The 23,614-nt window shown below is 36.2% G+C and overlaps 1 protein-coding gene across 14 annotated transcripts in view; it reads right to left on the bottom strand.

The window, feature by feature from the left end:
* Positions 1-2,013: 2,013 nt before the first annotated feature.
* Positions 2,014-23,614, bottom strand: part of AGPS (alkylglycerone phosphate synthase) — an 86,108-nt gene continuing 64,507 nt past the window's right edge. For all 14 annotated transcript variants that reach the window (XM_074873113.1, XM_074873110.1, XM_074873104.1 and 11 more), the window contains 7 exons: positions 20,697-20,809; positions 18,907-18,976; positions 17,848-17,909; positions 15,951-16,040; positions 15,422-15,521; positions 13,669-13,726; positions 2,014-5,371 (listed from right to left, as the gene is read on the bottom strand). In XM_074873113.1, coding sequence (XP_074729214.1) covers positions 5,250-5,371; positions 13,669-13,726; positions 15,422-15,521; positions 15,951-16,040; positions 17,848-17,909; positions 18,907-18,976; positions 20,697-20,809 — 615 coding nt within the window. In that variant the 3' untranslated portion in view covers positions 2,014-5,249. The remainder of the gene's footprint in view (positions 5,372-13,668; positions 13,727-15,421; positions 15,522-15,950; positions 16,041-17,847; positions 17,910-18,906; positions 18,977-20,696; positions 20,810-23,614) is intronic.

Raw genomic sequence — 23,614 nt, forward strand, 5'->3', positions numbered from 1 at the left:
AAGCCCTTCCAGCAGCCTGAAATGGGAGTAGATTTATCAAGGCCTGTCTTGAGACCATCCACTTTATATTTTGCTTTGTAAAAGCATCTTGGGAGGTCAGCCACACTAGAACAAGCTGCGCGATACTGAACTGCAAAAGTTGTGACAATCATTTACCATTAGAAAATATAGTTTAATTTTAAAATGTAATTTTTAAACAAAAACATTTTTCACTTACTTTCTGACTTGATATGAAGTTCTAGAAGCATCAGCTTAAACTTTATATGGTTACAGTCATATAATCTGGTTTTGTCCTGTATCTTTTTGCATACACACAATTTCTTTGCTGTGATCAACACTTCTGTTTTATCCTTTAGAAGGCTGCTATGATACTTTATAGCACTACAAAAAATACATTAATTTAAAAGCTGTTATGTCCCCATACATGGCGGGGGCGGGGGGGGGGGGGGGGGGGGGGCACAACAACTACTACATACTACCATGAAGGTAGAAAAATATGTTGAATGCTACTCAAATAGGAATGTTATACTGGAATTTCTGAACAGTCAATAAAAACAAATTTAGCTTTATTCTGAATCAAAATGAAACATTCATAAAGTTTCCCATAAAAAATTCAATGCTTTGTTTTTCCAAAGTGCAAAAACAAATTCATAAATGAAACATTTCACAGCATTTCAGTAGAGGCACATATTATTGCAACTTATATTGGTAAATATTGCAAGTAACCATATGATTTAAAATATTATAATCCACGTTTTTGAAACTGAATCTTGAATTTCAAACTGACAGCACTAGTATTTTTCAAAGACAGTATGGCGAACATTTTTTAAAAATATCTTTGACCACCTCTGCTCTTGAACACCACAGCAGACCTTAAAGCTGAACACGAACAAAGCAACTGCCTGCCAATTCTGGTCTCCATAAAAAGCCTAGGGAAAGACATCGATTTATGTTAAAGGTAATGTGGAATTCAGAGTCAGTGTTGGGACTACAAAGCCATAAACAGTGAACCTATAGTATTTACACAGCTGCAAGTTCAGGTCCAACTTTTTATAAAACTTACTTATTTTAAACAAAGGGAACACTGATGGGATCTGGCTGTCAACCTGAGACAAGTATATCATCCTCTAAGATCTCCTTCAAATTGAGACTGTCTAGATCTATGTAAAAATACTGCATTTTTATGCTGTTAATAGAAGGGAAACACAAATAAAATGCTTGACTGTCAGTTTTCTCCTTCCTGTGAACAAGCACACAAAAAAGTTTGGATCATATTGAGAAATTGTTATAGTTCTACAAACTGAACCATGTCATTAGTTCTCCTGTCCCCTGCACACTATGACTTTTGCAGGTTTTGAATAATATGCGTTGAAGTAACTGCATTAAGACAATTCAACATCTCTTTCAAGCAACATGTGATTTCAGCCATTTAAGCTTAAAGAGCTTAAGCTTTATAGCAATGATGCAGATAATTGAGAAATACCTCTTCTGCTCACACGTGGTGCATTCGTGCACGTAGAACTTGCAGTCAGATTCCAGGACCTGTAAAAAGGAGGTTTTAAATGAGACATGTACACAACATCAGGAAGCTATATACCTGTTGCAATAGCTTAATACAACAGGTCTTTGAAATCTCGTGAAGCTAAGTAAGACAAGGTATGCTCCTGTATTACATTGACAGAACTTTCCAAGAGCAGTTGAACATGGTCCCCTTGCTGCCCAAACAGGGAATACTGAAGAGGTGAAACTTCTGAACCGAGTAGGCCAGTGTTCAGCTATTGTTTTGCTATTCCTTTACTGCACTTCTCTTGTTCTCCTATTTTGCTTTACATGGCACACAAAAGCTGAGCTTCTATTAGCATTCATTTACAAATTCAATTTCATTTCGCTCTGTAAGTTTCACAGCCTTCCTAATAGTTTTCCTTAGGTAAAAGTTCACCACCAAATTAAAATGAACCAAAGACGACAATGTAGTAGAATATATTTGTTTAGTTTCAGCACAAAAACACATCGTTTAGGCCCATTTTCTTTTTATTAATAATATAAGGTTCTATAATCTCTTAACATTACAACTGAAGTTTACAGTTAATCTCACACTAAAATGACAAACACTGTTTGGCTTTATTTGCAGAAAGTTAAATTACAACCTTGATAAACATACATTTCCAAGACTGAGAAGCAATTTATGTTTTCTGATGTTTTCTGGATTTCAGTGCTAATGTATCCCTGCCTTTGAAATTGGTTTCAGTTAATTAACATTACTATGGAAGAACTATTTGGCCTGGCCTCTGCTCACAGCTGTAAGGCAAAGAAGATGTCTCTAACTCAACCAATATACTCTAAGCCATGTCAAGAAGAGACACGTTTTTCTCTGACTGTAAGATTTAGACCCTGGATCAATTTCTAACAGATTTTCTTCTTTCCCCTCAAAACTTTTATAGAAGTCTCTCTAATGTAAATACATTTTGCAGTCAAGTCATACTCAGGCTGCACCTTTCTTCCTTCAAAGAGAGCGGAAGCTGTGTAATTGGAAGTCATGAAAGCTTAATTAAAACTGCTTGTAACTTACATATGGCCAAAATAGTCACGCAAATGAAAAAGTAATGTGTTATGCCAAGATACACTTCTGATCTGCATGGATCAAACTCCATTCTGAACAGGCTGCAGCTATGGGAAGTGAGGTCTTTAGAAAGAGAATAATACAGAAGGAAGAGTGGTGGAAGACTTTACTATCAGAGAAGGGAAGATTTCTTTTGAATAGATAATGATCTGTATGTATCTAGGTCTGAACTCGCACTACACTTTATTTTCATTAGAAACTTAAATGTGAAATTAAAGACAGTCAGTAATACATGCTTTTCAACTGCAGTTCATAAGATAGAAAAGTATTTAGGAAGACAGCAACAGGGTGGCCATTAGAAAAAAATATCCATTACATTTGTAGTTAATCTTTTCCTCAGAGCTATCCAGTGACATTGCTTTGGGACCCTTATAGCCTGTTATTTCACCTTCCCATAGGACAATGGACATGCAGTAAAAATCTTTACTGCATTTTAAATCACTTCAGAAGCCAGTGGCTATTTAAAGGTTAGAAATAGAGTATAAGGAGTTTTTGCCTGTGTAATTTCAGGACAAAAAGAAGGGATGAGGAAACTATAATCAGAAAATTATGGACTGAGAAGGATGTCATAGAGCTGTGCTGTACTTTAAGTCAAAATCTTGAGACAGGTATTACTGACTATGACTACTTGTTTTAGTTCTGTTTGCGCTGTCATTCTGCAAACAACTTCATGTACTTTCCTTCAAAATAGATTCTTCATAGTTAGACATATACTTTCATTGAACCCTTCATATTTACCAGCCCCTAGAAAGGTCTCTATACCAGTCATCAGCAAGATGCCAGCTGTAGCCATGTAGTCACCATCATGCAGCATGCGAGATGAGGAAGTCCCCAGCATAAACATGTACATATTCACTTTGCTGAGACACCATTGTGTACTTAAGGAACACTTAACCACAGTGCAAAGACTCAGTTTCCTAAAACAGACTATACCTATTGTTTTGGTTGCTGTTAAAATATGAACTCTGGGGGCCAAACCTCAAAATAGTAGATTAGTTGAAATGTTGTGAAACAAAGACCCTTCAAAATAAATATAGCTGCATTGCAAGTATCACATTAACATTCTGTTTTATAACCTGCAGATGATAAAAAGTTTTCCGTAAGTACCTTGACAGCATGCATTTTAAAGTGATGCTTTGAGTGTCCATGTTTTTTGATCATTTTAATTAGAATTGAAATCTGAACTTGTTTCAAGATTAAGTTGTCTGATATGCAGTATTTCTTTAAGCATTTTGTACTCTTTTGGTATATTACCAAACCAGAGCTAATTAGACCATACTCTAAAAGTTTAAAAACAAAAAAGCAATTTTATCTTTTTCTCCTCAATAAGGGAACTATCAATACAAAAGGTGTCCAAACTGACACTAGAGCTGTGAAGCAGTTGGCTAGAGACAGTGTCCTCAAAGGATAGTCTTTATTTTTTCTATCCTATGCAATCATACACATTAACTATCAAAAAGTTGGATAACTTGCTTTAAGAAAAGAACCCACCTTAAAAATGGATCATGAATATCGACAAATACTTTGTTTTACTGATTAAGATTCAAGTTTCAATGTAAAAACGCTTACTCATATGATACTGATCAAGAAAATATTTCATTTTCTTAAAGTTCAAGGGACAATTAAAATTGTGGCTACTAGTGAAATCAATAAATGATTCACAAAGGCCATAGGAAACTGTACAAAACTAAAATGGGAAATCTCACTTTCAGGATGACAGTATGTTGTCCATTTAAATGTTTTATTAAACTGTTGAGACTGTTTCAAAAGACAGTGCTGGGCAGTTCCATTTGAATAGCCAAAACTTTTTTTTTACTGAAAAAGATGTTTTGCATCTCTGCAAAACAAACAAAACAGGAGCAAAAACTATACACACTAGGACTGAAGTACAGATAAACGCAAAATTTTGTTACAAACCTGTTTTCAACATACAGTGAGAAATGTCCATTGTACAAAACTTATAGTGACTGACCTACAATTAATTTAAGATTATCCCAGCAATGCAAATACAACTTGGAACAGCTCAATTACATAAGATTTTTCCAATAGTACTACAGTAGGATACTAGTGAGTTTTTAGCAGTTTGACTTACATTCTCTTTTGATCAAAGCCTACATTTGTACTTCAAGTATTTGCTGGTTACAAGTCTGTTACACACTTAATGGTGTTCTTGGTGTTCTCTCATCTGTCTCTTAGCAGCTTTCCGTTAGCAAGAGGCTGGATTGAGCAGCTGCTTCTGTAGAAAACTGTTGTCAGTCTTTGTTCTCCTCGCAGGGGATGCTCTAGTAAGAAACATCTGGCAGTATCCAGCATTGAAAAATACTGTCAGCTGTGTTGCCTAACCAAACTTGGAAAACCAAATTTGCATTTCCTGGCTGGTAATACACTTTGTGCCCAGTGGGTTGTTTAAGAGTTTAGGAGCATTGTAAGTAAAAATCCATAAACATTAACAGTGATGTTTACACTTTATTGGGGGGAGGGGGAAGGGAGTGGCAAAAATCAGTGTGTAAGTTACTAGTTTTTAAAGTTTAGTCTATGTTATATTTGATTACTGGGATATCAATACAATGAAAGTGGAGGAATTTCAACAGTAATTTTGAAGTTTTAATACATCATGTTGCGCAGGGCTTTATAAAAGATTTTTGTTTCCAAAGATGTTATTGGGGTCCACATATTCTTTAACAGATCTCAGCATTCCCAGGCCAACATCAGAGATGCTCTCCTTCATCCAGCGCTTCCGCAATTTGCCTACTGGAAAAACAAAAACAAAGTGTTTCAATATATGGCAGGATTCTAGGAGCCAATCAATCTTGTGACCGTGAATGAATAAACACTGTGTGATAAATGCTTTTATTCAAAAATGAGAAATGTTTTGCTTTATTTGATTTATTGAGCCCACCAGACTATCAAGCTCATTAAGCTCAGCATACTCCCAGAGGAAGACTGTGTTCCACACTGTCTACTTTCTTTAGAAACTATGAAATTTAGATGAAGCTTAGGCTGAAATCACATGTTCTATTAAAATAGGGAAATTGGTAATAAGTTTTAAAAAGCCACCAAACTAATTTTAAGTAGGAAACTGTAGAGATTACTAAAAAGCAGAACCCCACACCTTTTTTTAAAGCGAAAACCTAACTCAGTAATAAACTTAAAAGAGTATTGGTTTAAATAGCAAAAATTGTTTTCTAAGAAGGCTTACAGCCTAGTTTTAGATCAACAAAATATCTTATTTCATTCAAAAACTTTTAGACAGGCTGGCAATTGCTCATACCATTACACAAGAGCTTAGTTGTCCATGTAAAAATAGATATTCACAACATATACTAAATACAAAGCAAAGCTGAAACACCAGCCATTTAAGAACTCATTTCACCAAAGTCTCACAATAGTCCTGTTAAATGGCCGAGCGTTCACATAATAATTAACCAAGTCATCAACTCTGATTTAACAGATCTTCAAAAATAAAGGACATTTTTTTCATTAAACACAGTATAGCATTTAACTTGTCATCCTGAAACACAATCCATTTGTCAGTATGATGCGATATAGTAAAGGTTTGAGAGACAGATGCTTTAAGAGTATCTGAAGCTAAATTCAAGCCATCTTTTGTGCCCTGTTCTCAGGGTAACCATCAAACTGTCATCAGAATAATAAATTACAGGGACACCTCTGGAGAACAGAATATATTTGTTTATACCTTAAGGAGTATGAGCTAGTCACAATGCCAACTGAAAAAGCAAATAATGTGAGAAAGAATGAAATTTGCAGTTTGCTAGAAAACAACTATTAGCAGCACGTGTGTCGAGAGCAAAGATCATGACTGAAGGACAAAAGAATTTGTCATGTGGTAGGAACTGTGGTTGTATTTTACAGCCCAGCTCAAGAAAAAAAAAATCGCCATCTATAAATATACCATCACTACAATTTGCCTGTGAGCAAGTTGATGTAGTTGAATTTTATCTGGGGAAACTTTAATACTACTGCTACAAAAAGAAGAATCATGGATGTGGCTTGACCATCACCTCAAGTCACTCACACTGGCTCTTACACAGGCAGCTGAAGAACAGTCATTACCATTCTCAACTGTTATCTGTAATATAGTTTCAGTGAATGTGTCCTGTGGTTATGGATGTAATTGTCCTGAAAAGACTGCAAACAACTGCTTCAACAAGATGGAGCACATTAGAATCACAGCAGGATGCCCAACAGCTAGCATGCCTGCCTCTTTTACACCTCCAGTAATAATGCAATTCCACAAGGAACTGAACTACTGTCTGAGCAGCACCAAACAGTCGTTGCATATTTAATGAAGTCGCTCACCAAGTGCTGGAAAACAGAAGGTGCTTGGAGTGCATCATTAGTTCTGTCAAAGTGATAATTTACACATCTATCTTGTCAAATTTTCTATGGTTTATACTTTTGCAATAATAAATCTAACATACATTTGATTAGTGAACTGGAAAGAAAAAGCTGTACTACAGTTACCAGCAGTCCTTCACAAACATGTTCAATGAAAAGATTTTAACCCCTTGATAACAGTAAGTTGAGGCCCTGCTCCTACTGTTCATGTCAGTAAGATATACATGGATTCTTCAGCTACTCAAGTTTTCATATTAAACAGCGTTGAAGCAATCGCACTCTTAGAATTCTAAGCTGGTCCATCTGATTAAATGGAAAATAAACCAAGTGAAGGAAAGGCTCTGTACAGATGAGAGCACCACTTAGAAAAACAATGTTTCTATTTGTTTCACTTCAAGTTAGTGCTGCCCTATAAGTACTCTGTTCCTCCTCCATAGGACAATCCCATTAGCTTCTACGATGAGAAGGGAAAAGGAGGAAGAAATTGCCACTTGGAATTATTTTTACATTCATGGCGACATCTTTTACTATTATGGCAAAGTTGCTTAACTCCACACTAAGCCTAGCCAAAGAACGGCTTTGGGCTCAAGGAAACCTTGACTTCCCTAACAGTAAAAGGTCTCAATTAAACCTGATCTTACCCCAGACTAGAGAAAAACACCTTTTCATTTCTAGCCTAGAGAAAGTAGACTTTTTAGTTTTAGGCCTAGATGATGCCATTTATCTAGAACTGACACGAGACAATGCACACAACCAGATTTTATCCAAGCATCTACCACTTACGGGCTCTCAACATGGTATATTTTTCTCAATTAAGAAAAAAAGAGATCAAATTGACCTAATTCTATATGCTACATCATAACATCATTAATAAGGTTCTCAAATCAGCATAACATTGTACAATCAATTTGTAGTAGCTTAACAAGTCACTACTTGTCAACCCAGCTATACACACCATTACACACACAATCCTTGTTTCCCTAACTGGAAACAAGTACAGTCCTTCCTTCTCGCATCTTCTTCCTCTGAAGATACCTAATCTTGCATCTTAATTATCCAAGATGACATGCAACAGAATTAGTTTTCAAGTGTTACAAGTGGCAAGTGTCCTGGTCCTGAGGTGTGCTGAGCAGTCTAATGCCTTAAAACATTCACTGCTAGGAAGCCAGAAGTCCTCAAACTGAAGCCCAGCCTATTACATAGAGTACAGACACCCTAGCGAGACAGAGTCTACCACAAAGTACTTCAGACCAGAAAGTCAAGAAGCTTGTTCAGTAGCAACACTCCAACACAGTCCAACATCAATTTTTGCAGGATTTTCAAGTTTTATTATTATAGTCCATATATGAAAGAAAAACATGTGAGCTAGCTGAATAACTTTTTCCCAGTTATGATACATACTGGTCCAGCCCTTAGCTGGTTTCATTAGAAAAGTTGTTCACGCTTCCAGTGCCCTTTTAATCTGTTAGGAAATAAAATACACTTTGGTGAAGTTCAATCATACTCTATGCTGCTCCCATAGAACCCACCCCTTGGGAAAAAAAAAAAAAAAAGAATCAAACAAGCAAACATGCACCAACATGACATTCTCTGCCAAAAATGACTGTAGTTTCCTAAGTGCATAGTTTTTCAAAGAGAAGTTCATTAGATAGGTAGCACATACCTGCTGGCCACAAAGAAGATAAAATGAGAGTACAGTTCTCCTGGCTCATAAAGGCTACACTTGTTCATCTTTGAAAATGCACCTGGATAGCCACAAAAAATCTGGCTAAGGATGGACCTAGCAAGCAGCAGGCAGCAATTGGTTTTCTTACTGTTGGAATATGAAGTACTCGGGCACACATAAACAGTCTTGTAAGGAAAGTTTTAATGTAGCTGACGGAACCCAGGAATAAGTCTACACCCATGCAGAACAGATTTATAGCACTGCGTGGTCATGGTGGAAATAGGCTCTAGTACATGGCCCTAGTCTTCCCCTACTCCAGTCCTTTCAACTTAGAGATAGTTATTGCAGAACAATAGCCTTGCAAGAGGAGAAGCAGTAGCAGGTCATAAGAAGGATGGGGCTCTTCTAGCTGTTTCATGCTCTTCCTGAAGCTGGTTATCTCTATGTAAAGCATCTCTCTACTCTTAGAAATTGCTTAATTGGTTACTACCCTTCCAGAAAGAGCTTTGCAATACTGAGAAAGGTCAGTGCGTTAATCTAATACTGTGGTAGTGCTGGAGTATATTGGACAAGTGGGGTACCTGAAGTCTACCACATAACTAACACTTACCATCACCATAACATAATGCACATTTTCACTTAATATCTAAACAACTTAACTACTTTCAAGTTCTGTGCTGATGAATCAGGAAGTCCTTTCCATTTATTTGGTGGAAAAGGCACTGAAGATGACTATTCTATTAAGACTTTCAGACCAAGGAGGAAAATATAAGTGTTATTTTATTTCACATAAGATTACTCTGTGTATGACAAATGTCACAGTTTAAACCCATTTTAATCTGTAGAGCAAGCACTAGTTGTAAGATGAAAATATGATCTGTCTCCAGTGCTTAACTTAAAGCTAATAAGATACTTTTCCCATGTAGAAGAGAAAAGATTGTGTTCAACTCCACCCATAAGGGAATTTTATAATTCCAGATTTTTTAGTTTATGCAAGTTAACTACTGCAGCATATAGCTTAAACCACAGCCTCTTAATGATGCCAAGCAGTTACAATGAATTGCCATGTCAAACTGCAACTGAATAGCAAGTAAGGTGTGTGGGTTTTTTGGTTATTTTTTTTGGGGGGGGGTGGGTGGGGTGGGGTGGTGGTGGTGGTTTGGGTTTTCGTTGTGTTTTGGATTTTTTTTTTTTTTTTTTAAGTTTTCCTACGTAAACTGCCAGGAAATTGATACTATACCTAAATCTGTGGAGCCTGAGCTACTTGCTTAACCTTTATTCTAGCCAATTTGTCTAGAAAGCAATTTGTCTAGAAAGTGGAAGAAAATCAGTTCTGTTAAGTGGCTAAATGGGGGTATTTTCCTCAAACCCACAAGCTAATAATTGTTTCCTGAAGTAACCAGTTTTAGCTAGAACATTCCCTGCAAGGGAAACAATCTATCACTAATTTTTACACTGTTCCTTAATTTTACATGGGTGCTTAGCTTGGTAATACAGAAGGAATCAGGCTCAAATCCAGCCAGCTCTCTTCTGACGCTGTACCTCAAAAGGGTTGTTACAGTTGCATTTATACACCAGTCATACCTACTGATACTTTCTCAGCACATGTTATTTTATGTATACAAAAAAGGCATGTATTTTATGAAAAGGAAATTCAAGAATGCAAGGTGTGACACATCATATGGGTGGTTTTAGGGCTTGCCCTAAATTAGAAGAATCATTTATCTAAATTTAAACTGGTATCTACAAGAAATTGTCATTCCTAGTGCTGCTTTTTAAATGTTCTGTTTCTAAAAGCTAACTGTGGCTCTAGCAATCCTTACTGGCATGACTCTCAAATCTAAAGGTACTTGGCAGCCAGAAAAGCAGAAGGATCAAAGCTGTGTTCAGAGATGTGCACTACCCCTTTCTAAAGTGTAGGATGTAGTCAAGGTAAGGTGAAAACTATAAGCAAGACTGTAAAATCTCATGTAGGAAATGAAGATAAGGAATGCTACAATTAGAATACCTAATTCCTGAATACCTTTCAAAACTTTTACTAAATCACAGATTATGTCGTAATATTAGTTAAAATGCTATGTTAAAAAAAAAAGAAGGCATAAGAAACCACTTGTCACACATTAAAAACTACTCTAAAACCACTAAGAAGCTTTTCAGCAGTTTGTTCACAACAAATTTATCAAGAAACAGACCTACCACATTTAGACAAGACTGCCAGGATCATAAAGAAAAAAATCTGATAACCTCTTCTGTAAGGGTCAATTTCTGATGCACTGAAGAATGGCTGACTTCCTTGTGCATAAGTGCCTATCTGATCAGCTATGTATTTTAGGTGTATTTTTATAACAACACGTATGCCTCAGATTCTTCCCATATGTAAACTCTGTTCAGTACATAATCCAGAAACATTTAGTGTTAAATAGTAATATTAAGGTAGGAAAACCATTCCTGACACCAACCAGATTTAAATATTCGAGTCAAGAGTGAGAAAGACTTCAAAAAGAAAAGACAATTTGATTAAAAGGACAAAGTAATTTAAGTTGCAGTATCACAGAAATTATATCCAGATTTATAAAAATAAAAAAATTCAGATATTCTACCCCAAAATACAAGTAATCGTTACATTGAAAGGATAAATTTATTACACAGATGTGTATGTCTGGCTTTGCTACAGCTTCTTGTCACCATGAGATGCTTGCTGTGCAAGGCTGGTATTGATAAACTTCCGCAATTTCTTTGCTGGAATGTTGTTGTTCTTACATATTGCAAGGTGTGATCTTTAATGTAATCCATTAAACAAATAAAAGTTATGCTTCTTATGAAAACTAATCGAGAGGGATCTTCTCACAGTATCTTTAGTGAGCCGTGCCTAAAAGTTACAATATCTCCCATTAGCCTGGAGGGAGGGGAGCAGAGAAGAGATACTGAGATTAAAACAGAATCCAAAGTAAGGTCCTTCTGAAGTTACTCTTCATAAGATTAAAAGCATCATGATTTCAGTTCTCACTGTAGATTTTAGCTATGTGTCTACCCGCAGGTAGTACTTCCCCAGATGTGAAGTAATTTAGAGCTTTACATATCTCAAACTGTCATATATGACCACTTCTTCACTCAAGGAGTGTATGAAGATTGACTTAAGCAGGCTTTGTATTTCCTATAGCCTCAAGTCCCAGACTACATCTGTTTTCTTTGGTACACAAAACCAGAGTTAGAATAGCTCCATTTATCATAGTGTGATTGTAGGCAGACAAACCAGCCTGTCTGTTTCCAGATAGTGAAAACAACTGTTATTAATCACAATTACAAGACAAATACTAAAAGAAACTGCACCAGTATTTTACCACACACAACAGACCAGTCTTAGCAGTGCTAAGAGTGACAAGGTCTGAAGGTCAGTAAATAAAACTAATACTATTAGGCTAATTCTCAGCAGCACATCCACTTAAGCACTGGAAAAAACAAATCTTGAATACAGTACACAATGAACTGCCAGACAAAAACACTTAAAGCAGAAAATATTTACCAGTATAAGAGGCAGTCATGCATACAACAGAAGCATAACAAGTCTAACAGAACCAAGTTTCCCATATCTGTGGTCAGAAAGTTAAAGTGTGCAAGGGTTTGAAAAAGCTGTATTTTTTTTTCTTGTTCAACATATGCCGCACGCAAGGTTTCATATGGTGAAGGCAAATACATCCAAACATGTGACAAGCTCCAGCTGCATGCAAGTTAATGGATGAAATGCTAGTCACAGTAAAATACAGCTGCCACAGCAGGGGAGAGCACAATAGTAGATCAAGGGGGTAATTCCACATCCCACGTGCAAGATTTGACCAGTCTACTATACCACCACATTAGAGATTTAATCAGAGGACAATAAGCATATTAATCAAAAAATACTGAAACTGTTTTCACTCATGTTATCACCACCTACACATCTTTCAATATCATGATATTGCTAAAGCAGAGTCCATTTCAGTTTCTATCAAACCTATATGCCTGAAAACAGCCCTAGCTAAAAGTTCGAAGTCCAGGAACTCACCAGTTTCTGCCCTTCAGTTTTTCCCCACACAGAGCTGTCTTAGAATTACAAAATTTTTATCTTGTTGATTTTTATCATGAGACTTCCTCTTTGCTCTTATTTCTGTGGCCAAACAGTGCCCCAAGAGAGTAGAGAGAAGTAATGCATTAAGTTAACCAGTTTCAAGAAGCTAGCTGCACAAATCAAACTGACTTCACAAGTCTTCCTGACATCTGAGTTTACAGCATTATATAGGACACATGCAATCAAATTAGGCTATCTGGATATGTGGGAAAAGCATATGTAAAGCATCAGGTATATGAAGTTTCACTTATACATTATATTAGTTCTTAAACATAATATAAAAACACAAAATAGCTTGCAAAAACTCAGGACAAGTAATTCCCAAACTCCAAGAGAAGAAACTGAATAATCAGAAGTTAGCAGATAGCAAGCCAGTAATATCAATACTTACATAACATCAAATATGCAACAAATGGTAGATTGCAACATAGCCCAGTTTAAAGTCACTAGCTCTTTTATGCAGATACTTTCACTAAGTGCTCTAGAATTATGGCTAATAGCATTCACATAGTCCCAAGGGACACTAAACTGTCTTAAAACTGTGAAACTCCCATTTGAGGTCTTTAACTGACTATACCTCTGCACAAGGTTCAGTAGAATTTGCTAATGACAAACCAATCGACTACATTTTCAGGTTCTCAGACAGCCTATAGACTTCCTATCAAAGGTTTGAAGCTGGTGCTCATAAATACACATTGTGTGACTCAACATTAAGCAAACCAGGACCAGGGACACTTTTCCCTGAAAGTCTGACAAACGGGTGATAAGTTTCTAGAAAGAAAGCCAGGAGATTCCCTCCCCCAGTAATTTCAGTTAATGCCTGTGAAATATTTATTCAAAGTTCTATTACAAACTATTTTATGTATTCATGAATATTTAGCAGTATCAAAGAGACTAATATTAGACTGAGAACATTACCTCCATGGTGATGTGACAGACTTCCTCCATTGGCGAGTATTTCTTCTCTAGCAGCCCTCTAAATTGGAAAGATAAGGTTTTTATTCAACAACAAATGCACAAGATTTTTGTTTTCAGTGAAATGCTTGCTATCATACGCATTTACACAGGTGTATGAAAAGTTTCAGAAGTAACTAGGGTACTCAATACAGATAAACATTTTGGCTCAAGTCTGCAGATAAATGTAAGTGGGGATTTTCCACATAAGCATTATCAAAGCCAAGACATTTCAAATGGCATCTGCTACAACAAATCTATTATTCCAGAATGGAATATTCCCCCTTGCCAAAACTAAAATAGTCTAGTGACTGGGATGCTCATCTGGAAGATGGTTAATGCCAGAGTGATTCAAGATTCTTACTCAGACCACAGTTTAGACCCAGATCTCCAAGACTGTGGTTGAGGAAATGAGGTATTTTACAACTGACAACCCTTTCATGGGTGAATTTTGTGACAGAAAACGAAATTTAGATTTTTATGTTAAGAAGTATATGAAAACTTTCAAGCTCCTTCCCATCCAGCTCTGATTATTAATATTTAGACAGCTTAGACGGTATAACTAAGCAAGGTTTCCTAAGCACAAGCACTAAATCCTTTTTCAAAGAAGCGTACTTTTTCTAAGAATAACGTATATAACCATACTGATGCAGTTAGAGATATTTTTCAGTCTGCCACAGAGTGCATATACTTGGTTGGCAAACTCACTTTGTTAGGTTAAATTTAGTCACCTACAGTGGAAGACATGCATCTAGGTGATCACACTACTACTACTGTTTATTGGAATTAGGTGGTATCTAAGTATTAATAAAGTTTCATTAAATAAGCACTCAAGTATGATGTTTTCCAATGCCCTAGAGTCAATAGCATGGAAGTCTCAGAACTTGTAGATAAAAACTTGCATCTGCTTGCCATGTTCAAGAGAAATTTCTAAATAGGCATGGGAAGAACAATATCCTAGTTATAAACATAGCCTATTTCTCCACAGTCCTATTAGCAGTTTTCTGGTGCTGAAGGTTGAGCATATGAACCAAAAGGCAGGATGAAAAGCAGTTTGGCCATAGTCCTTCTACATCTAAGTATTAAACCTTCAAGGTAACAAGGTAAGCATAGTGTTTCACCAGTCAAAGTGTTAAAGCAGAGTTAATCCAGAGCTTTGCGGTAAATGTCACAGCAGACTTAGACTGGCACCTATCTATGTTTAAGTAGAAATAACCACAGCAGTTCATTCTCCGAAATAGCACGAGACACACCCTCACACTCATTATTCTCTACATGCAGCACTATTAATAAAGGATAATCTTGACAGTTTTACCATGTATTTTAAAGACTAATCAAGTGAAAGAAGCAGCTTTGTAAACAATGGAACCAGGAAGTCTTGTTTCCCATGGATTTGGGTTTTATGATTGATAGTTTCTGCCATCCAAAAACAAACTCCAGTTCAAGATTTCCTATACTTTAGCCATTCATTTACTGATGAATACTCTACATAAGTATTCATTTACTGATGTCTAAAATAGTTACCTGGTAGTCTTTGCTGTACTTGATGCGCTATTAGTGTGCACCTCTTTCCCTAGCTGCTAATAATGAAAGCCTTATGAACAGATTTTGAGATCTTTCCTGCAAAATTCAGTTATCTTAGCCAATGGGTTCAGCATATATTATGGGACATCAGCTTTGCCCCCTCCCCCTTAACTACTGTTCTTACATACATTACCTCAATTTGTTCGTAGACATGAATAGGATCACTAATTCCTCTGTAGTTAAAAGCAAAGTAGAAGTAGACACATGCACCTGCATCATAAGTCTGTGTCACCCTGTTGAAGAGAACTGCATTATAAACAAAGCTTTATGGTATTAAGCCAGCCACTATGTGTCATTACACAATTCATTAGGTTACTCAACTTATTTGAAAGGGTAGCATTTTTTTTTTTAAGGAGTTTTGTATCCTTTTTGCTCATACTTCATGAGTGACCCAATGCTGACAGAGTTGAAGCTCTTAAATCATTACACTTGACTCGTGCACATAAGAAGAGTGTCAAGACTAATCAAGTGTTACTAATCCCTTGAATTACTCACTCTTACATGTAAGCCATTTGCATGTTAAAGAGGAAGGTCAAGATTACTAGTGTTTGCAATATATGCACTTTACCTACTAGATAGCATGTGTAATGACCTCTTCCTTAGTTCTCTTACTAATCAAAAATTCAAGAAAAATGATTATTTAAGGTTGTTACGTGGCTTACCTGCAGGTGGAAAGAGGAGCAAACTGAACACCCTTTTCTTTGCATTCTCTTACTATCCTTTCCTTCACATTCCTACAAAGATCCAAAACCCTGTAACAGAAAACATGCTAAATATAAAATCTTAGTATATGATTTTATACAACTTCCTAAAAAACACAACTTCAAAAAGTATAATCTAATAAAACAGAAGATTCCCTTCTAGAACTGGTTTTAACTAGCTTAGATTTTGTTCTAAGAATAGTCCTCATCAAGACTTCACTTGTATTGCTTTTTCTGTATAGAAAGTTTACTCTGATGCAGAGTACATAATGAAAGCTCTTTTTCATATGGAATAGGATTCAAAAGTGTTCAACAGAAAATGGAGGTTACCTACTTCTGTATGTCTTTACTTACCTTCTCAGTAAAACAGCCTCAAATTTTTGGCAAAGTAGTCGACAAATACAGCTCACAATAGAAAGCCTGAGAACTCTAAGGCCTTGTATACTCTGCTAATACCATACCTTTGTTATGTTGCAAGGCCAAAACTGGAGATACTGCAGCTGTGTACTACCTTGCCAGCTTGAAATGTTACAGTTCTAATATGGCAAAAAGCTATTAAACCTTGTCATAAGCCATACTTGTTTTGCTTTTATTATTTCTTTCTTCTAGGGCAGACCCAGGTGCATCCAAAGTGCTGAACAATTAAATCACTGTTTTTCAAATGATCATTTCTTCAGTTACATGTTCTCCCACAAAGGTCTGCGGTGCTATACTGTACAATTCAGATTAAGATATTTTACAGAGATTTAAAAATACTTTGCAGATTGATAGAAGTAATGCACAATAGAAATTTATCCATTCAGTGAGTAAGCAAGTAGAGTAAATATTTCATTCAAGTATCTTTAACCTGTCAGGAATAAGGTAGCTAACTGATTTATGGAAAATTACGTGGTTCTTGTGAGTTAGAGCAGAAGAAGGTTTCTGAAAACATTTGCTTTTATGAGGACAATTTAAAATATTCTCTTAAATACTTAGATAAAAATTCATTCTCTCCTGAAATGAGAGAGGCGCAAAACAAATTGGTGACTAAACAGCACACTTCAAAATCTATAAAGTTAAAGTAAAATAAAGAGCAATTTTGCTTTAAAATTGTCCTCAAATTTCTGATAGCTATTTAAGATACTATGCCAATTTTCAAAGCAGAGGCTGGAACTTACTACCGCCACTAATTTCAATAGTAAGGATACAGCCTTGCCAGCGTAAATCACCACACTTTGCACAATTTCCACTGTAAAGCTTTAACTCAAATCACCTTAGATCCTGCTTAAGAGGTTTCTGGCTTACCAAATGGACAGAAGCATCCAAAGTGATTTCATATATTAAACTGTTGTGATCAAGTGTTTGTCAACCATAGCTACCATAAAATAAGCTTAGGAAAAAGATCTTAATCTTGAGCAAAAGTTATCTTTTTAGTTTTCATTTCCCTGTATTACTGGGCAAAGAAAAAACTTAAATATATTTAAATTTTTTTTTTAGATCTTCACCACAAACTTTTCTGTTTGAAATACACTGTTGATCCCACATGTGTGACTGCTCATCACACAATACAGTTATTGTCACCATTGTCCAGCCTCCTAAGCTGGTGCAATTTCCAGTCCTGAATTTGTTACAGTAAGCTACCCTAAGTAGAAATATTACTGACTGCTTGCATACATTGCATTTACAAAATCCTGATATGTAATTTACTAAGAACTTTAGCAAGAACACACAGGTGCAAGATTTGACGCACATCAGGGAACCTCCAGTACATAAGGCCTAAATTAAATTAAGTTTCCCCATGAGCAAGCATGAGTTAGAAATAATTTGAATGAAGTCAAATACAAGTTTTAAGTAATTCTAAAGAATAATCACAGTTTACCTATCCCAAGGAACAGATGTCTCAAATGATTCTCCTATTACATAGTAATCCAGGCCCAGGTCCTAATAAATAGAAAAAGGAAATTATCAGCAACATTCAGCATCAACATCTGGAACTACGGTCTATGCTACACAGCTAACAGTTGAGCAATTTTGGTTTGTAAGAGGAAAAACAGAAAGTCTATTTAGCAAAAACACCCATCTGTCCCACTGACATTAGTTTATAATTATGGAAATAGGGTAGCCCTTCAAAGACACAGATGACAAACATTTTGATGTCGTGGCTATAGTGAGACAACTTGTCAGACTGTCAGTATGCCTAAACTAATCAAATATTTGTATCACTACAGCATCAAGCCAAGAGCTCCAATGTGCTAACCAATGTAATACCTAGTAGAAATATTTATTTGGAATGCAGTATCTATCTAGGTAGAATAAAGACAAACATTTTGTCCATTTTACATATAGCCTGCTGAAATAAAGGGAAAAATCAGGGATTTGTCCCTGACTATAAAAGCCAAATAAAATCTAGCACTCAGGATGTGCATACTATTCTGAAAAAAAGAACCAAAAAAAAAAAAGTCTCTTAAACAGACTAAAGTTCCCGAGAACAGCTGCAGCAGTTCAGACTAAAGGTCCATTTGTCCTGGAATTCTGAACTACAGCCATAAACAGATGTCCAAAGAAGAGTAAGAGCTGAGTGAGCACATGAGTATTTCAAGTACTCTCCCAGCCTCCAATTACATTCAACCTGTGTATTTATAGGACTGATCTGGTTTATTTAGAAACTGCTAGTGGATTCTTCAATCTAGTTTTCCCTACCCTGTATCAGAAACTATTTTCTTAATAAGCACATAAATTAATGTCTTTATGGTGTTTTGCAGATGAAGTTCCACGAGTAAACACTAACCAGAAATGGAAGAGATACAACCTCTGGGAGAAGGTCAATGTATCATCCAAGGCAACATGCATTTAGACTTCAGAGAAAGCATCTTCAAAAAAGACATCTCTGTTTTATTAATTAACAAAAGTTTCAGCAGGCAGACAAAAGGTGACCTACCCGAAGGTAAGCAATGACAAATGTCAGCATATACCCTCTCTGTCCATTATCTTCTCCTGCTGCCAAGCCACTGCAATTAACAAGAATTTAATTAACTTTCCAGCAAAGTAGTCACTGGTTTCCAAAAAGAATTAAAAAAAAATAATACTCTGATTATCAAACATATGTGCAAGTTTAGCTGTCTCCAAGCTGTGTTACAATAGTTGCAAATAGTAGGGTCTCTTCTTCACTAGAAATGAGAAGTTACTTCAGAACAGACCTCTAACTCTTTGCATTTCTCTTTCCATCCCATAATCTGAAGAGATGAACAATAACAAAACATCTGATGTGATCTTTAAATAGCAGTCTTCAAACATCACAAAAGAGCAGGGGAAACATATCTAGACACAGTATATCCTTGATGTTCATTCACAGGAATATGTGTATCTACATTTCTAAGCATGCTGGAGTTGTGCACTTGTATGCTCACAGTTCATGAGAGCAAGACTACTGCCTTAAGATCCCAAAAGTGTAAGTGATGTGAATGGATAAAAAAGACACAGCACTAAAGAAAAAGGAAGTCTTGCTTTCACCAGTCAATCAAGTTAGGAGCATTATGAAAGTCTTTGTTTTTAACTATTGGTTTCTGAGAACAAGAAAGTGCTATGTAACTATAATCAGCCTTCCTAGAAGCTCCTGTATATCCAGGGAGGGCAGGAATCAGACATCCTGAAGGACAGAATTAAAACATTAAAACATTTTAGACCATTAAATGGTTTAGCACTTTAGACCAGGTTAAACTATTAAACATTTATATTAAACACCTAACTAATAGCCTTAACCAAGCAGAACAGATAGCACCATCTTCTAACAGACCTAACATAGGAAAGTTCCCCCCCCATATCAATACACCATCTTGAAATACCAAAATATAAAAGGATTCACAGTTGAAGCCTTTTCTTGCATAAAACATTAAACTAAAATGCTCTTTAAGATCAAGAGCAATGTAATTCTTATCACTGAATGTTAGCAAGCTGCTCACGTGAAATCCCAATTTTAAGCTGTTTTAAGTGGTAGAACAAAAAGCACAAGGAAACCCCAAATTTCAGAAGAGGATAGCCTTAAAATGGATAAAACAATACTTATGTATATTTGAATAGTTGAGACTAATACTAGCAATAACTTTAAGAAGTACATTCTTGACAAATCACACTTTTAATGATGGTTTTCACTCAATCACACTTAATCAAACCAGGACAAACTATGTGATGATTACCGAACCTGCCACTGCAATGAATGTTTTCTGTTCCTTTGTAAGAATAGAAAACAGTCTGTGGGACAGAAGTTCACTGCACTCCTTTAACTGAACACAGATTCTTCTTTTAAACAAGCTTCTTGTATTCACATGCTCACATCAATTTTGTAAAGATTTAATATTACCCTTATGATTTTGTCTTCCAGTTCTGTAGTTAAAATACAGTCTGGCATTGCAAAACAATCAGCTTCCATGCCTATAAGCAATTACAAGGGCTAGTCTCCATTTTAATAACATCAATTCTATATTTAGTTGAATAGTTATTTTTCTGTAATACACAGACAGCATAAGTTTTTCAGTAAAGGTATCTGTTAAGAGTTAGCATATTTATCAAAGCCATATTTATCAAAGGGAACAGCTAATTGATTATTGCCACTTCAAACAAGTAAATTGAGAACATATCCATACAGTAATCACTATAAAAATATGGTAATCCTATTTTCTCCTGGACAGTTAACTCCCATCTTTTTCATATAAAGTTATTTGAAAAGCATACCCAAACTTGGTGGCAATATCATAGACTTGCTTTTCATGCTGAAGAACCTTCTCTCTGTCACCCTCAAAGAGCAAGGTCGCAACACACAGTATGTTGGGATCAAATCCTTTAAACTGCAAAGACAGAAAACCTTGTATTATGTCAATGTCTACGTGGCAGGATACAAGCAACAGGTTTACATAGCTTGTGCTCTGGTTAGTAAGTTGTTGCAACTAAGAGGAAAGGTTAGGAAAAAACATCTTTCAAAATTTTACTCCCAAAACAATCAAGATTTTCCTTGACAGGACAAACATTCACAAGCCCACTGAAATAGAGATTATCTGTCACCTTTTTTCTCCTGTTAAAAAGCAGGATAGACATAACAGTTGTCTACCTATGCTGAAGAAAGAACAGGCCTTAAAATCCTTTGAGCAATAGGGAGACATTTATATTCTGTCAACTATTCCTGTATTAAAGCAGGAAGATGACTACGATGACCGTAAATGTCACTGCTCTCAAAATAGTTGTATCAGCAGTGTGCCACAGAAAATCTCTACGCTGGGAAAAGCACTACGGAAGGAAAATAACTTCTAAACTTGTAGCAGGGAACATATCCCAGTGGAAATGGGGAGAACACTATTAAAGGTTTAATAGTAATGCAGTGAGACTATCTGTATGGCTTTGTTTCAGGAGTAACAGTGAAGAGTCATATCTTTGCAACTGGTCCAAAAAAGACCCTTAATTATTTTCTACATACCTTTTTTATTATTAATTAGCTCCAGTGAATGACCACTACTAAGAAGGTTTCAGACAGAATGGAGATGAATGCAGAGTTGTAATAAAGTCTAACAATTTTCCACAGTCAAAAAGGGTAAGAATTTATGATTTAGAACAACATATTCTTAATATGTATATTGACCAACAATTATGTTTTTAAAGCCTTTCCCTTTCCAGTGGCATTCATCTCCTCCAGTCTCCACTCTGATTGTGGTAACTTGTTACTTAAGCACCAAGCAAGGTTATATGAAGTTACATTAATAGACAAGAGATTCAAATTCATCCTTTATGTGCAACAGCTATGCTGAGAAAAATCCCAGTTAGTTGCTATTCCTTTTATTATTCCCTTAACTGAATAGATTAACTGTACTGGAAGTTAACTGAAGGTACCAGGATGGTCCAAAAAAACAGCAAGGAGGCAAAGTATCTTGGGGTGGCTCAGTCCTCCAGCCAATGAGCTCAAATCTGTATGGTGAACCCCAGTCAGAGACATCCAAGTTAGTATTTCTGAAAATTATATTGCATCCTACCACCCCAACAAAACGCCACCATGAAAAACACTGTGAAACAGAATATACCTCCCCAGGCAAAGGATCTGTCTTATCTATTAGTACTACAAAATCAGCATAGCTAACAAAGAAATATTGTTACTACAGTTATAAACTCCAAGGACACAAATAAAGGTCTATTAAAATGCTATTTACAGTCCCTTCTTGTTCTAAAACCACTTGTATTTGATCTAGTATGAATCCTTTCATCTATTCTGCCACCTTTTGGCTGTAATGCTCAGGTAACACCTTACAGTTCTCTTTAAGAGGCACTGGAGGAACTAGATACAGTGTGAATTAGTAGACAAACACCACCTAGAGCATTCATCTGTCAGTAAACAGTCCCAAACTACATGGAGTAAACAAGAAAGACTGTCCCTATCAGTTAACGACTACTCCATTCATTAAAAGAAGCGTTAGTCTGATGTGTTCTGTATTCTGATGTTTACTTTTTTTTTAAACATGGGGAGCAATTGACAGATGGAAGTAAATGTAAGATGGATTTGAGAATCTTGGTCCCAGTAACACCTGCAATATCAGTCTCAGGGTCATTAAATTTGCTCCTTTCTATACTCCTACTTCCTGTCCCAGCTGGGAGTTTCTCTGACGTAGAAGTTGCTCATATACACCAGGGGACTGAGCCCTGACGTAAGAACTGCAGATGGGTCACCAACCTCGAATCTCTGCATCAGTATTACATTGCATTTGCCATTTCTTCACATGTTCTTTTTCTCCTACAGAGCTGGAAGAATTGGAATTGGCATACAACATCCCTTGGTGATACAACATCCCAAGTAGTGATGCTTGTTGCTGACTACATAAGCAGTATACTGCCAACCAGGAGTGCTCCAAACTGACAGCAAACTTGTTGCCAAAACAGTTACTACTTTAGATATTCCTGCACTACAGCAGATCAGGGAGGGAAGGCAAAATTTTGGGTTCTCTGAGACTAATAGGTATTCCCTAGCAAAAGAAGTCCTAAAACACATGGCATCATCTACTTCAGTAGCACAAGAAAAAGCAGCAGAACCAACACCAGCCACTATCTCTCAAATAAGCCCGCTCCTTGAACACACTCAATGTTATCAGATCAGAATGGAATGTTTACCTCCTATCTAAGTTATATAAATCCAGGATAATACAATTTTCTAGATTTGAATACCCATATTTGCAGGAACTCTCCAGTTAGCTAATTTGGAGGAAAAAAACAGTAACAAGACAAATTATTTAATACAAAAGTCTAGGTGAAATCATTTTAGCAGCAGATAATTCCGGATTAAAATGGATATTCATTGAGATGAATTCTAGAAAGACAAAAAAGCCAATCCATACGGGCAATTCAAGAAAAATATCTTAAGGTTCTCCCAAAATTCTAGTCCACTGTAATAACAGGGTAGATCATTCCTTGACAAGATCTGAGAGAAGGAAAAGATAAAGTGGTAGCCTCGCTCCATCAGTATTAACTGATGCTCAGTGGTCTGCAAGTTAAACTGGTTTCAGTCTTGCTCTGTCACCAACTCACTGTTAGACAAGGCACATTAATTTCATCTACAGATATGACCAGTGAGAACAGCTCTCATGGAATAACTCCTCAAACAGATAACCTCATTTTGG

This window comes from Strix uralensis, chromosome 6, assembly GCF_047716275.1.
Source record: "Strix uralensis isolate ZFMK-TIS-50842 chromosome 6, bStrUra1, whole genome shotgun sequence".
NCBI lineage: Eukaryota > Metazoa > Chordata > Aves > Strigiformes > Strigidae > Strix > Strix uralensis.